Genomic DNA, 15,794 nt, shown 5'->3' with positions numbered 1-15,794 from the left:
CTCATTCCATCCCAGAAAAATACAAAGAACGCCATGGAAACAAGTCAGCATAAGCTGATAATATAATACAAGCAACCAGACATCCCACACAAATTGATTTGCTTCAACTCCATTCAAGACAACCCTTTTCCCCCACACTTAATGCACCCAGATAAAGTGGATGCCTCATCATTTGTTATACATATCAACAATCAAAAAAGTGGAAAATAAGACTTCGAACTCACTGCTCATAAGCATTGTTCAAATTCAGAGGAACATGAGCCCTACAACCATTAATATACCATTCAACAAAGATTCAACTCGCTTTCCAATTAGCATTATTATTCTCTAGTCTCCCTAGTTCTCTAGCAATTTTTTAAGGAATTGTTGCAAAATCCATTGTCAATCAATGTTTACAAAACCAACATCAATGGTATAAAATGCAATTCAACACATCACCTTGCTTTTGCCACTTGTGGAATCCAAAAGTTCAAGAATGCAAGAAAAAGAATGTCATTATTATTCTCGTCCCCCTAGTTCTCTAGGTAATTTTTTAAATAATTGCTTCAAAATCAATTGTCAATCGATATTTGCAAAACCAACATTATTGGTACAAAATGCTATTTAACGCACCACCTTGCTTTCACCTAAGATTAGCCATCTCGATACTGCACCCCATACTGGTGCCATGCTGGTACAATATCGGTATGCTTGATACGAGTGTCAATTCGGGGTACACTCGATATACCCTGGTACCAAGTCTCGGTTCAGTAAGCTATGGTATGCCTGGTACAAGGTGGTAATGCACTGGAACAACAAACTTTGCTTTCACCACTTGTGGTATCAAAAAAGTTCAAGAATGCAAGAAAAAGAAAGGTCTGGTAGTGCATCATTCGTGGTCCCATCTAAATAGAAATTGTTTTATAGGCAAGAGCTTTTTTTGTTTTTGAGTTATGTCCTAGTAGCATGAATCTATTCGAAAATATCACTATACCATACAATTCCTAAATATAATTGTGCAAATAAAATTTATGCATGCTTTCAAGTACATCCATTGTCACTAAATCATTTCATTCTACCGAGCTGCTCCCCAGATTTCCATCCTTTATGGATTGGATCTTAAAAGCCTTCATTCTTGTTTACTGTTTTTGGGCTGGAGACACAAGCAGGTTTGAAACAATAAAACTGAAAAGTTCATTTTGCATCCAGTTGACAAATTTATGTAACTTCAACATTATTTCAAAAATCATAACACTTAAAAAGAATCTAGATAATTGCCAATAACATTTTATGTGCAGATATGAAATCAAATAGAACTACAGAATATAGTGAGCTTCAATAGTAAAATAATCATCGTAGTACGAAACCACACCATCAATGTTTCTCCTTTCTAAATAAGAAAGAAAAAAGATAGCCAAAAGGATTGCAGTGGAACGACATATTTTGTCAACTAAATAGCAGCATGACAAGAATTTGAAAAGCTACCTGCACGCCTGCATGGTGTTTCCAGGCTTTATCGAGCTTGTAATCGGTAGAAAGTAATCGGAAATTTGACAAAGCAAGTTCATAGTCTCGCAACATGAAGGCATAATCACCCAAGACTCTAATTTGTGACTCAGTAGAGCTAAATGTATACCTATGGCAAGAGATGTAAAAATGTTTTAGAAGACACATAAACAGAAACTGGAATATCAAAAACAAATGCAAATTCAATATGCTTGCAATAAATCACTTACATAGGACCATTAGGAGCTTCAGGCGTATCTTCTTTTCCTTTTCTCCACCACAAGTTTTTTATTTGATTTCTAAAGCCCTTCCTAGTTGCAGAAACCTAGAAAGACAAAAAGAGTCCATAGAATATAAGTACTTGATATATAAATATGATAATAATACCAAAGAAGTAGTACCTGCTGATTGAGAATGCGTATTTTTTGCTCCATATGTGGAATTACATGATTAGAAGCAAGATCTAGCATGAAATCCCTTATCTACAAAAAAGAAAATTAGTTAAGCACATAAGTTTTCATTATATGTACTTGCTAGAAAAAATGCATGTTATGCAAGCACACTGTCAAACAGCCACAATTAAAATGTCAGATGCTGAAGCTAACCAAACAAATATCCTGATGAGGCACAGCTAAGACACGTCACTTTTATGGCCTCAGCAAGAAAAACAACCTTAGGCCTAACAAATCATGTATTATAAAAGCACAAAGTTTCATAGATGATGCTGTTTAAATTTCATCGATGATTCAAACTTACCCCATTAAGATCATCAACGTCAAGGAAACGAGCAATTTCATGGCTAAGCGAGGCATGAGTTTTCTGATGAGAATGGAAATAAGACACAGCTGCAAACTATTAGTTGTGCTAAACAAACCATATAAAAAATCATTTCCAATTACTTGCTGCTTTTCATAGTAAACTTACATATGGTACCCATGAAATATCTCTCCTATCACCCAGACCTTGAGCAGAATTGATGCACAACAATTTGCAATCATTTGAGCCAAAAGTAGTCTTCATTTCTGCTAAAATGTTGGCCGCTCTTCAAAAAAAAATGAAACAGAATTATGTCTAGCAAGCACAGAAAATTAACTGCAATATGCTAAAATAAATAAACAAACAAATAAATTCTGATAAATATAGAATTTAACCACCAAGGTCTGCAAAATATTGCAAACTGCAGTGGTGATAAAGAAAAGTATACATCAGGAAAATACTGATTTCAATTAGCACAAGATGGTGAAAAAAAAATATCCATTAGGATTATAAAAAAAGCTCGTGCACTTTCTCATTCCAACAAAAATCCCCATCCGATCTCTAAGTTCAAGGGGCCATTGCTTGGTGCTATGGTAAAGGTTTGGACTGATAAGCACAATGGCATGGGTTCAAGTTCTGAGGCAGCCACTTTGTGACAAAAAAAAAAAAGCTAAATGTTAGATCTATCCCCACTTTGCCCCTCCCAGGAACCCGAATTGCCGGGATCATAAATGGGCAATGTCCTTTTTATCTCTTTAAGTTCAACAAGTCATTGGCAAGTATTACTCAAAGAGTTGGTCTTCTGTCCAGTGGTACTACTACAAAAGAAACAGTAATCTGCTATCAGAAACTCCTTCACAATTGCTTGAACTGTCCCCTTCAAGAACCCTAGTGATTCCTCATGAAATAAAGAAATTAAACAATCACAAAAACTCCAAATGATAAAAGTAGGAAATAAGGGTACAGGAGGCATGTCCGTAGTCATGATATGCAGCATGCTCATTGCTGGACTTGCATTATAATGCCATATCAAAAAAGCCAGTATGTAACTGTTTGGGTACTGCTAACAACTTCAAAGCAGACTTTAACATAGATGACCAACATAGTTTTGGAATGGGGTTAGGCAGTTCCACCCAGAACTTCAATGCAACTAATGTGAGCTGCTATTAAGATTACTCTAAGTGAACATCCCAAACCACCATCATAGTGGCATGAGAAAACTTGGCCCGTACATTTCATCATGTTATTACAAAAATTAAAAAAACAAACAAGAAGAAGAAACAAAGAAGCGTCCATCATATTATATGATCAATTAACATTATCTATGGACGGTGTCCTCGTTTTACTATGATTCAATAGGGAAATATAAATCCAAACAGATTCTGTCTAAAGCAACGTATGCGGAACCAACCAAACCGACGTACCAGTGAAGACCAGTACCGGTTCGGTACCGGTACCGAACCAACCAACTGCAAAAAAAAAAAAAAAAAAATCCGCGACGTGCGTGGGGCTTCGTGGGCTCCCGCATGGGTTCGTTGCCCCATGCATGGATGCCCTTTTTTCTTTTCTTTTTTTTTCCATTTCCTTTTTCTTCCTCCTTACCGAACTCTCTTCCTCTTCCCCTCTCCTCCTCTCTTCTCCTCTCTTTCCCCCTTCTCCCGCAAGCAAAGAAGGGGCCGGAATTGCGAGCAAGACAGGTGATCCTCGTCGGCCTGAGGCCCGTTGCAACAGGTAGGCTTCTTCTCTTCTTCCTCTTCTTCCTCTTTTTCCTCTTCTTCTTCCTCTTCTTTCTTCCTCTTCTTTCCTCTTCTTCCCCTTCTTCTTCCCCGGTGCCGGTACCGGGCTTGTACCGGTTCGAACCGGACCGGTCCACACCGGTACCACGTTGTACCGGTGGGAACTGCACCGGTTCGCACCGGTACGGGCAAGGAGTCGTTCGGTTCCGACCCCAAATGAGTCAAAACTGAATTCTATAGTTGTACCGTACCGGTGTTGGTCGGTACCGATATGGTACAGGCTGGTCGGTTCCGACCGGTTCAGCAAACCCTGGTTTAAAGTAGCATTTTTTAACAAGAATCAAAAAACTTTCTACTTGGACAAGAGAAATATATTATAAATTATCAAATGATATATCCTCGCTGAAAAATTATCTATTTGTTAAGTCAAATGTAACCACTTTTGACCAAACTGGAGATGGCTTATCTTAACAATCAACAAAGATATCCAAAGGCAACCATGTCAACACTGAAGTGCCTGAAGCAGGAACCGGATATGGAATTGTAAGACCATTTGAAGTAAGCGCAAAAAAGAAAAGAAATATATAAATATCTGCTTCTAATATGATTTGGATGTGTATTTGATTTTAGCAGTAGAAGCTCAAAAATGGGGCAACTTATTTGATAAAATTATAAAAATGGCAGCTGGTAGATGAGGTTGACGTTTATTTGTAGTGAGTCAGGATTGAGAGCATGAAAAGGGAACTCAAAATCAGTATATCCCTCATCTATCTCATCGTGAATATATTAAGTGCATTGTTTACAATAGCTCATACAAGGCTTATTAAGAAAAGAATAACAGGTTCAGTGACATAGTTCAGGCAGATAAACCATAATCTATAAAAGGAATAAACAAAAATACTTTTCTGCAGTGCCATCTTGGTTATCGTGCAGTAACAGATAATGTTTCAATATCTTGGGATCCATAGCGCCATCATTCAGAAGAGAGGGCAACTGATCTGTGTTGAAAAGATCAACAAATCTGTTGATAGGTTGTTCATCCTTTGATGACACGACTAAAAGACCTGCACATCAATTCACATTCATGATCCATGCACATAAGTGAGAATACAACATAAACCAATACATCAAAAAATGATAAAATAGAGGGTCATAGATCATAGTACAGTCACAATGCTCTAATTAATAAGTATATGCATCATTTATTAAAAATGAAGACAAGTTTCAGAACTTACATGCCACTGGGTGGTCAAAAGTTTCATGCTCTGAAAAGGACAGAATCCGTATAAGCTCTTTATTAAAGGTCTGAATCCATGATGGGCATAAGTGAGATACAGATTCTGCACACAAATATCAGAAAATATCAGACACAAGAATGAGTTTGTTTAGTTGTGCCCATAATTTTCCAACATCAATTTTCTTATAAAAGAATATTCTTCCACCACATGACAGTAAGTTCATCTTAAACACCTAGCTCAATATGTACCCCCAAAAAAAAAACATTTAGCTGAAAGATCATGGATCAATTTACTAAGTGCATCCTTCAATTAAGCAATTTCAGTAGACTGCATGTCAGAAACAGACACTATTACAATAGCATTGAAACCATGCAATACAGTAAAACCCATGTAACACATTTATTGAAATCAATTGGGATTATAAAACAGATAAACAAACAAAAGTTTTTTCAGAAAACTTTCCTATATAGCAATTTGAAAAAAAAAAAATTTGCTTAGAACAAGGTCCGCCGAACCAGTACCAAAACTCATACTAGTTGGCGACCGGTTCAGTACCGTACCGACATACGGTACGAGTGGCATACCGGCTCGGTACCGTACATCCACACGGTACAAGTGGCGTACTGGTTCAGTACCGTACATACACACGGTACAGGTGGCATGCCAGTTCGGTACCATACAGACACATGGTACGGGTGGCGTGCCGATTCGAAACCGAAACACCAATTTTTTTAAATATTTTTTTTAAAGTTTGAATTAATGGTAATCAATTTTTTTTTCAATTTTTCAATGATTTTTGGTATAATTTGATGTTTCTTGATGTTTTTTTATGTTTCTATCATCCCAATACATCCTAAATGATGCCTCTTGATGTTTTAGAGTGATGTAAAGATAAAATAATTTTAAGTATAATTTTTGTTTCTAGAATGCTTTGCATGCTAAAAGAAGCAACATGAAATATCCTAAAATTAATTAGTGAGATACAAAACAAAAAATGATATAATCCATTATATTATATTTTAAAGTACAATATACATACCGATATCTAAAATCTTGTCGAGTGGCAATGTCTCTCGTAAATATCCGGATCATTAACATAATCGGGACGCACATCAACCATCCCTCTAACCAAGCAGCATTGCAGTCCTATACGCTCATCCCATAAGGAATGTGCTCTAGATTATAGCCAGTCTCGAATCTCTTACTAAAGCTCTGGCTCTCGAAAGTGTCCTCTGGCTGATAATACAGCTGTGGAGAGGCCCATCCGAATATGCTGGAAGCAAAATCCGACCTATAAGATGCTCTAGGCTGTGTAGAGTAGTAGCCACCGGAAGACGATGCCTCAAACACACTATATCCATATCCGTATCCGTATGAATCATAAGCTGCCTTTGGCTACAGGTAATAGGGTCTAGCATACAACTCGGAACCTGATACGACTATAAATCCTACTCCACATGTGAGATCATCTGCATCTACATCGTGTCCTGAACAACCTCGAAAAGCCCGTCTCCTATAGCAGTCGTACCCTTGCGAGATTTTACAATTATTTTTTGAATTTTATTTATTTATTAATTTTTAATCCAAAAACATATTTTTTTCATTTAAAAAAAATTATATGTAAAAAAAATTAAAAATTTTAGCGGGATTGTGTGGATCATCTATATATCTACAACATAGCATAACCTCCCCTTATTTTGGAATTTTCTCGACATTGAAAAAAATGGAGGAAATGAGGTAGAGGAGAGCTATCGTACCTTGTTTTGGATTAAATCCTTCTTGAATCGTTAAAATTGGCGTATTTTTGGTGAATAGGGAGGAGTTGAAAAAAATGAAAAGGAAGGGCCTGAGAAGCCTTCTTAGGCCTTCCCATTACTTAAAACAAGAGGGGAACCAAACTGGTTTGGACCGATGCGAACTGCTCGGTTCACACCGGTTTCGCTCCAAACCGTCCGGTTCGGAGCAGTTCAGAGGGTGGTCCCATTTTTCATAGCCGAACCGACCCAGTTCTGCACTAGTTTAGCTCCGTACAACACCTGAACTGGATAGTTCAGGCCGGTTCTGCGGACCTTGGCCTAGAAGGTATGTCCCTGCAATAGATAGATGGAGAATTGACTAGAACACCAGATATAGCTATGAAGAATGAAATAGAAAAAACAAATCTTACATTTATGCTGCCTCAACCTAGCAACTCCTAGCAATCAATGGAATCCTAACCTTTCCAGGGAAAAAAACCAAGCTCTTGGGTTGGTTTCTGATTGAGAACTCTTGAGCAAAAATTATAGCGTCGACTTATTCTCATGGTTAAAATTCTTTGAAAAATAAACATTGACAACACTTGCAGAAAATTTGCTGTATATCAAGATCCAACATGTAACAAAAGGAATATTGAGAAAGAGGTTCCACTTAAAGGAACGGCAAAGAAGAAAGGCCATTACTTTAAAAGATATGGCAGCAAAGGCAAGGAGACTAAAATATTACACTCGGATGGACTTGGATGGATCAATCAAGTCTCTAAGATGCAAATAACCATATAAGATCTCATTAGAACTATTACATATGAGTTAACCAGTCACACAATTATTTACCGTATAACTGGAATCCCAATTTGAGCAACTTTTGTGGTTCCATAAGCTTAAAATATGAAAGGAATGACATCAAACTTTCATAATCCCTGCTACATTTTCAAGTGGTCAAAGTCGGCCTAGATTTCCAAGATAGACCTTTACACATGTGCTCGCAACGAGTTAAACCTACTAGCGATTTAACGTATTACAAGGCCTGGCTCCTTTCATGTCAGCAGCACAAGAGGGTTGATCATTCATGTGAAAACCAAGGGGCTAGCTCATGGTTCCCCACTTAGTGCAAGCTTCATAGTAAGGTATGCCGTACCGAACCGAACCGAATGATACGGATTTGGTACCGTGCATACCCTACCATTTCGGTTCGGTACTGGTATGCGGTACAGAAAGTGTATCAACACTCGGTATGCCGAATCGGCACCCGTACCGAGCGTACCGAACCGACATAGTAACAAGGTGGCACCGGTGCAAAGCCCGATACCGAGACGACATACCTTGCTTCATAAACTAAGTCCATGAATTGTACCAACTCTCTCTCTCTCTCTCAACACAACGGAACCAAGGTAATAAACCATGGCAAACCTAATCAAAAAGGAATGTTCTAGTTTAAACAAGAAATCTATACAAGTACAAGAATTTAAATGGTTGGCCTTGAGTGTCAAATTTGCATTTACAAATATTTGCACTTTAAGTTGTTCAAACAAATACACAAAGCAAGGTTCTTAATCCTTTACATAGCCATTCATTGAGGAAAGAAAATCGTCTTCTTAGATGACCCTACAGGGCAGAATATGAATCATTTTGTCTTCTTTTTTTCCTTTTGCTGATTAGATGCTTTTTAATTAATTGCTAGGTCAAATTGTAAGTGTAAAATATCATAATACAAAGGAACTTGCGAGCTTTAAGGATTACCTACAAAAAGAATGAAAGCATAGGTGGCAAAAGAAAAGCCACATAGACACTTTAAGTAGTGCATCCAAGAACTTTAGAGACTAGAGACCTTTTGAAGTCTATGAATCAGCATATGCTTTTGCTAAACCTTGCTTTCCCTATTATCTAAAATTCCCACAAAAAATGTATAGAGAATGAGACTTCAAGCCTTCAATGATTCAAACAATTGAGATAGCAGGAGAGAAATAACCGCACTATGATACACTTTGTCAAAGGTGGAATCAAACCTTAAAAAATTAAAGGCCCTAATAAGTCACGAGAATGATGAACATAAGAATTTCATTATATTCTCAAAGAACACAAAGTTGATAGTCCACCTGACTGTACAAAGGTCCAATGCAATTTTTTTTAAAAAAAAAGGAAAGACAAGTCACAACACCTAGCCAAGCATCCTTTTATATATTTTATAATCAAAATTGATCTAAATTCTAGTCCAATTTTATCATAGCTCATAAAGTATCTCCTTACAACTAGGAGTAGCGATGATGATAGAGCTTTGCACATCTGCACGTTGAAGCTATTAACATAATCCCTTCTTTTTCTTCACATCCAACATCCTTACAAAGCTATCTCCATCTCTTTAATCCCACCTATTAGTAACTCATCCATCCCTTCACCCTTAACCTTCCCAAATTCATAAATCAGAAGAAATCCATCTATACCATGCCCCCATCATCCCTAGGACAAATACTTTGGATATCCTCTGATCTAGCAAATGAAGGGCAAAACCTTCAACATGTGTAATGCACAATGGTTGCATAAAGAAGCTCTAACAACGGTAGGTCTTTTGCTTAAGCAGTACTACTGCACTACATAACACATGCCTATCAAGTTTTTTCACTATATAGTCAAAGTTGTATTTATTAATCTTCCCAAGTGTAAAGGAAGTTTTAATTCACATGTGCATATCCCATTTGTCTGTTGTCAACCTTCATCTGCATTGTAAGTAAAGAAGTTTATGTAATGCTTCTTAGACAGCCATAAAAATAAAAATTCAATTTCAACAAAATAAGTGGATAGATGCTAGCAAAAGGTATGTTATCTCACTGCTGAGTATGGTTTCAAGTTGTGGTGGATCAGAAAGCAAATCAGGTAGTGTATTTTCACTGGCATCACAAACCACCTTCTTCAAATGCTCTTCTGCAGCCTGATTTTAAAAAGTCAGAGTCAATATCAGAGGACAACAAAAGTCACATTCAGTTTTTGCATGTAATTCACCAACAATAAACTATTGCATCACATATTCATGCTTTTTTTAACTTATCAACATGAAAAATTGTTTCTTTCATAGACACAACTGGCACCGTACCAGTTCCCCGGTGAGACAACTCGGTATAGGCTGTGTCGGGCCAGTGCCGAGAGAGGGCACACTGCCGGAGCCGTAGAAGGAGAAAAGAAAGAGAGAACAAGTGGGAGAGGGAGGAAGAAGGAGAGACGGCAGACGCCAGCGGAGGGCCGCAGGGGGGCGGCAGAGGCCGCAGCAGCCGAGGCCGCGGTCGGTTCCCCTGTTTCGAAGAAAATAGAGGTCCGGCCGCCTCTTCTCCCTCCCTCTCCCACTCGCTCTCTCTCTTCTTCTTCTTCTCCGGATCCAGCAGCATGCCATTTTTACAGGTCGAACCGTAGCGGCGAGCCACCGATCAGCTCGGAACGAGCGGAACCGCCCGATTCGGGACAGTTACGCCGACCATGATTCACACAATAAATAAATGATAAAGGCTTCGCATAAATGCTTATGCTTCATAACAATTTAAGCAATAAATACAAGGTGGCAATTGGGTCTAGTCGGATCGAATTCGTGTCGGCTCAAAAAAATTTCACCTAAAACCGACCTATTTATTAAGGGCCTGTTTGAATCTTCCTACATGATTGGTCTAAAAATCCTATAGGATTCATGGATTGAGCTATCCATTTAAGCATGGCCATGTATCAACTAAACACCACCTAGCCCAAATCCTGTCAGAAAAAAGCCTTATAGGTCTTTTTTTTTTGGTTCTTGCAGCCCGAAGGCTAAGATCTAGGCTAGGTTTAGATGGTATTTTAGAAAATGCAAGCTAGATGGGCCAACAAGCCTGATTCCTACAGAATTTTCAGCAAAATCCTATAGGAATATCCAAATAGGCCCTAAATATGTAAAAATCCCGATCCCAACCCAAACTTGTTATTAACCAGGTAACCCAACCTATCCCACATTACCTGTTTATTCAACAGGTTAATCATATTAAACAGGTTAAACAAGTTAAGTGGATTTTTAAAGGTTTACATAGGTTTAAACAGGTTAAACAAGTTACGTCGGTCAAATTAAACATGCATAAAATGGGTTAAGTAGGTTTTAAATGGGTCAAACAAGTTTCAAACGGGTTAAAGAGGTCAAGCCATAACCTGACCAATTATTAAACAAGTCAAATGAGTGTGTCAAAGACTCAAAGGTCTAAATCTGAACCCGACCTATTTAATAAATAGGTCTAGATGGATTACTTGTTTATAACCCGAACCTACTTAAAACAGGTCAATTGGTGAGTTGGGTCTTAAATTGCCACCCCTAGTGAAAAAGATTAGTATAGCTCAAAAGAGTAATGTTAAATATGTTAAATATGTTAAATGCAGTAAAACTAGTATTGTTGTCATGCAACACATGAAGAATTAAATAAGGATGAGAATGGCAATTGCACTGCAACAATGTGGTTTTATATAAAGAATAATATGACATCATAGACCCGAAGATAATCATGTTTCCCTACACAATCATGGAACTAAAATTAGAATAAACTACAAAATAATTGGAAAAGAAATTAAAATGTAACAACTTAGTTATGTGCTGACATGAGGGAACAAGAATAAGGTCCCAACTTCCAACATGCACTCCTAATGACTTAGAAGACTTTTTTAAAGAAGAAAATGGTATTTACCTAAAATAAAAATTGATCGACAAAATAAATGGCAAATGTTGTACTCATAAATCCAGAGAAATCAAACACTAGTTGTCCTATGCAAGATAGAAGATCAAATAAGAAAAAGAAAGGTACAATACATTCGCAGGATTATAAATCTTATCTTCTAATATTCCTACAACAATTTTTTCGCAAGCTTAGTGGTATACATTGTCGCAGTAGCCTACAAAAGTGTATTTGACTTCAGTTGTCCCACTCTAAGCCTATTCAAGACTTCCAGGCCTCGCATCTATTGCTCAACCATTTTTATAAGTCAAAGAATCTTCTTGTCCCTCAGAACCAACTGACACTTCATTTCTGCACCACAATGGCAGCAACCAGTATCTGTGAAATTGCACAACTTCACAAGAAGAGTCATGAGCATCCCTGCTTTAGTTTGTTGTATTCCTTAAACCATAAACATGGAAACTGTCATTCCTAAGAACTCTCCATGTTCTCACTTCAAATCCCCTGGTTGCTCCCATCTTCTACATGATAAAGTTCCAGCCAATGTCTGTTGTGTCGGAACCGGGGCCCGAACCGGTTGCCCGACGGCACGGGTCGGTACGCCCCCATACCGTTTCATGCCAGGCCCGTACCAACACAGTAAAGAAGGCATGGAAGAGGGAGAACAGGGGAACGGAAAAGAGAGAGAGAAGGGGGAGAGAGGGAGGGAGAGAGAACGAGCATGGCGGAGGCCAGCGGAGGTCCAGCGGAGCTGTGCGGAAGAGGGGCTCCGCTCCGGTTCCCTTGTTTTGTTCGAAACAGGGGACCCCATTCCTCCGCAGCCCTCTCTCTTCCTTCCTCTCCCTCTCCCTCCCTCCCCCACTCGCTCTCTCTCTCTTTGTTCCTCTATTTCCTTCTCCTCCTCTATCGACTTTTATTTCGTTTCGGTCGCCGGAATCATCCCGGTCCACCGTCGGTACGGCTTGGTATGCCCCAACCGCCTGGTTCGGGACGGTTCCGCTGACTATGGTTCCAGTCATATTTTCTGCTAATAACAATGTGGGACTTTTACCTAGATATCTGAAGTTAGTATATCTATAAACAGTACAAGGGCTAGCGCTGAATTTGCAACTGCACCACCTACCTAAGAATGGAAACAGAACATTCTATTCTATAGAAATATAACAATGAGAAGAATAACAATATGAATGCATATGGGTTTTTTACTTCAATCAAAAGCAAGACTCGATCTCCAATCAAGATTTAAAATTTTAAACAATACAATAACTTCATATTTAATCTACGTAGTGATTAAAACATTACCTCATAATTTTGCTGGCATATGTCAGAAGCATAAACTAGTCGTAGCTTGAACATCTGCAGCCTGTAAGGTTGATCACTCGCAGTACGAACAGGTACTGAACAAGAAATTTACAGCAAAATGAAATTTCTGGTGCCAAAAATGTTTCACGGAATGAAATAAAATACTATTTCCCTACCATCAATTTTGTTAAACAGAGAGAATGGGAGAAGCATCTCAACAAAATTTAGTCCATTCTTTTGGCAAGCATCTTCAGCAAGAGGAGTTGAGAGGACCATGACAACAGGAGTTAGCTCTTCCAGAAGCAATCTTCCCAAAAATGAATTTACTAGATCCATCTTATTTTCTGAAGGCAGTGACATCAGGCTTTCTCTCAGAACAGATGCCTCTGCTATCTACTGTCTAAGCAGGTAACGGTAATAACCAACTCTTTTCAATGGTGTATCATCATAGTATTAACAGGTATTCAGCAATAAACTCTCAATCTATACCTGTGATTAGGACAAAGCAAACTATAAGCAAATGATATGCATAGTATTCAATAATGTGCAGGTGTGCATAATGCACATGGAGAGAGTGATTGCCCAGGGACAAAATACAGAATAAGCAAATAGTCCTAAGTAGAAAGCACATAATAATGCAATAATTCTATGTGCATAACTGATACTTATAAGCCCTACAATTCGAGCTACATCAGACAATAAATTCCAAATTAAAATAGGAAAATGTCATTCCTTGAAACTGGGGAGGTCATTCGATGCTTGAATACCAATATATAGTGGTGGTGGACAGTGCTACCATTTAGACATCACTATCAATGTACCATGTTATAGCATGATATTGGTTCAACTTTCCCAGCAATTAAAATTTTTTAAGCATTACACAAAAGAAATTATGCCATGAATAATTTCAATTTGACATTTTCTTTTCCCGAGACATGATCCAGTAGTAGTTAAGTTCAAATATGCATGTAACAGCATGAAAATTTACACATCATTAGTCATGCAAAATCAACAGCAAGCTACAGACTTGAGTAAGTAGCATGATAACAGTTCATCTCCTACTATTTAGAACATAAAATAGATCACATGATGAACAAATAGAAAAGCATCAACTCTGGTTTAGTCCAGACAAAGCTTTTGAAAATAACATTCTCCCAAAGCCACCAAATGCACAAAGAATACAATACATTGCAGAAATCTATCCTTCCAGTACAATATGGCTGCCGATATTTACACTCATTAGTTCAAGAAAACCTATAAAGATGGCAGAATTCACCATCTAAACAACAACGGAAGTCATGACTTGCAATCAAACTCTAGATTCAAATTCCTCGATCACTACAGAGTGCCATATTAAATTGGTACCTCCAAACCGAGATCTGGGACTTCCCTTGCAGCAAAAAACTGGAAGAGATCAATTTTTACAAGGAATTGAAACCCAAGACCAAAAAATGTTCCCAATAACTTTTTTGGAAGGCAGCTTAAACGCAATCTAGGAATCAAAAAGTCGGAGAAGAGACGCGGGATCGGTGGAGAGAAAAGATGAGGGAGGGTTCTAAAGATCGGGCCTTCATCCGCGCTTCGGCCGGCATTATAGGGGCGGCCCACAACGTCCACCGGTAGGGGAGAATGGGAGGACTGCTGGTGTCTAGTTATTTAGTGGGCTCGATTCATTAAACGCAACCTAGCCTTAATATGCTGAGCAATTGGAGCGTTGGAATGGGTTTGGCTGGTATAAAGTCCGATAACCAAACTAAGGAAATCTGGGGCTAGGGATGTGCAATAATTCTTCGTCAAGGAGAGATGGTCAGAGAAGAGTTAGAGGCGGCCGACTTCGAATATAGCGAAGAAATTGATGGATCTATGGAATAGGAGAGCTCTAAAATTGGAATAATCCAACAATTTCTCGCAGGGATTCAAACCAAGAATTGCTCCTCTTGATAGAAATCATGAAGGGGAAAATTTTCAAGAAAAAAGAGATGGTGCTTACCTCATCTCCGGCAAGGACTTGGCGATGGCACAACAAGCTCATTAACAGGGCACCACGAGCAAGAAAATAGAGACAGAAGAAACGAAGAGAGGAAGAAAGAGCTTTTGGTGCTATTCTTCTCGGGTGGCTATGCCAGGGTTTTATAGGTAGTGAAATCCCCCTACCGTTCGGAGTTTGAGGAGAGGGCGGAGTTCGCCGCCTTCTCTACGTCGAACAGGGGATCTGCGGCATCCGCCCCTTCTTTGTTTTATTTTATTTTTTTAGATTTTTTTTCATGAATATCCTCCTAAATATCCAATTTTACATCAATATCCTTCCAAATTTATATATACCTATATATATATATATACCTATATATATATATATACCTATATATATATATATATATATATATATATATATATATATATATATATATATATATATATATCTCATTGTAAAACACTTATTTTGCTGTCCTATCCTTTTTTCTATTCTTATTTTTACATATATACCCATATCATCTAACGCCATTAAAAAATTAACAGTTTCAAATTAAAATAACTGGAATACCCTTAAATGGATAGATGTGCAAAAAGAAATATTTATAAGATGATCGCGATGGAGGACAAAAAATAATTTTAAATTTTTATTTTATTTTATTTAAAATAAATATGGTTTTTAATAACGGTGTTAGAAAAACCATTATATTAGATGCATTTGTGCAAAAATAATGTTTTATGAGGATACAAAAATAAATATAAATTTTAAAAAGGTATTCACACAAATTTGAATTTTTAGAAAGGTATCCATGCAAAAAATTCTATTTTTTTCTACTATTCAATAAGGCAGCATCTTAGTTGTTTAGTAGCAGACCTTTG

The 15,794-nt window shown here is 37.8% G+C and overlaps 1 protein-coding gene across 2 annotated transcripts in view; it reads right to left on the bottom strand.

Moving 5' to 3' along the window:
* LOC103705726 (Tetratricopeptide repeat (TPR)-like superfamily protein) overlaps nt 1-15,196 on the bottom strand; it is a 42,198-nt gene extending 27,002 nt beyond the window's left edge. Inside the window, exons 1-11 of one of the 2 annotated variants that reach the window (XM_017842411.5) lie at nt 14,935-15,196; nt 13,121-13,433; nt 12,945-13,039; nt 9,796-9,895; nt 5,213-5,317; nt 4,879-5,041; nt 2,410-2,527; nt 2,242-2,304; nt 1,887-1,967; nt 1,716-1,810; nt 1,465-1,615 (exon numbers count right to left, since the gene is read on the bottom strand). In XM_017842411.5, coding sequence (XP_017697900.4) covers nt 1,465-1,615; nt 1,716-1,810; nt 1,887-1,967; nt 2,242-2,304; nt 2,410-2,527; nt 4,879-5,041; nt 5,213-5,317; nt 9,796-9,895; nt 12,945-13,039; nt 13,121-13,304 — 1,155 coding nt within the window. In that variant the 5' untranslated portion in view covers nt 13,305-13,433; nt 14,935-15,196. Of the gene's footprint in view, nt 1-1,464; nt 1,616-1,715; nt 1,811-1,886; nt 1,968-2,241; nt 2,305-2,409; nt 2,528-4,878; nt 5,042-5,212; nt 5,318-9,795; nt 9,896-12,944; nt 13,040-13,120; nt 13,434-14,934 lie in introns of those variants that run through there. The other variant, XM_088716629.2, reaches the window with a different exon arrangement.
* Nucleotides 15,197-15,794: the final 598 nt, after the last annotated feature.

This window comes from Phoenix dactylifera, chromosome 1, assembly GCF_051530095.1.
Source record: "Phoenix dactylifera cultivar Ajwa chromosome 1, Ajwa_hap1_PhDact_Kaust_v1.1, whole genome shotgun sequence".
NCBI lineage: Eukaryota > Viridiplantae > Streptophyta > Magnoliopsida > Arecales > Arecaceae > Phoenix > Phoenix dactylifera.
This window is presented reverse-complemented; position numbering and strand designations above follow the sequence as displayed.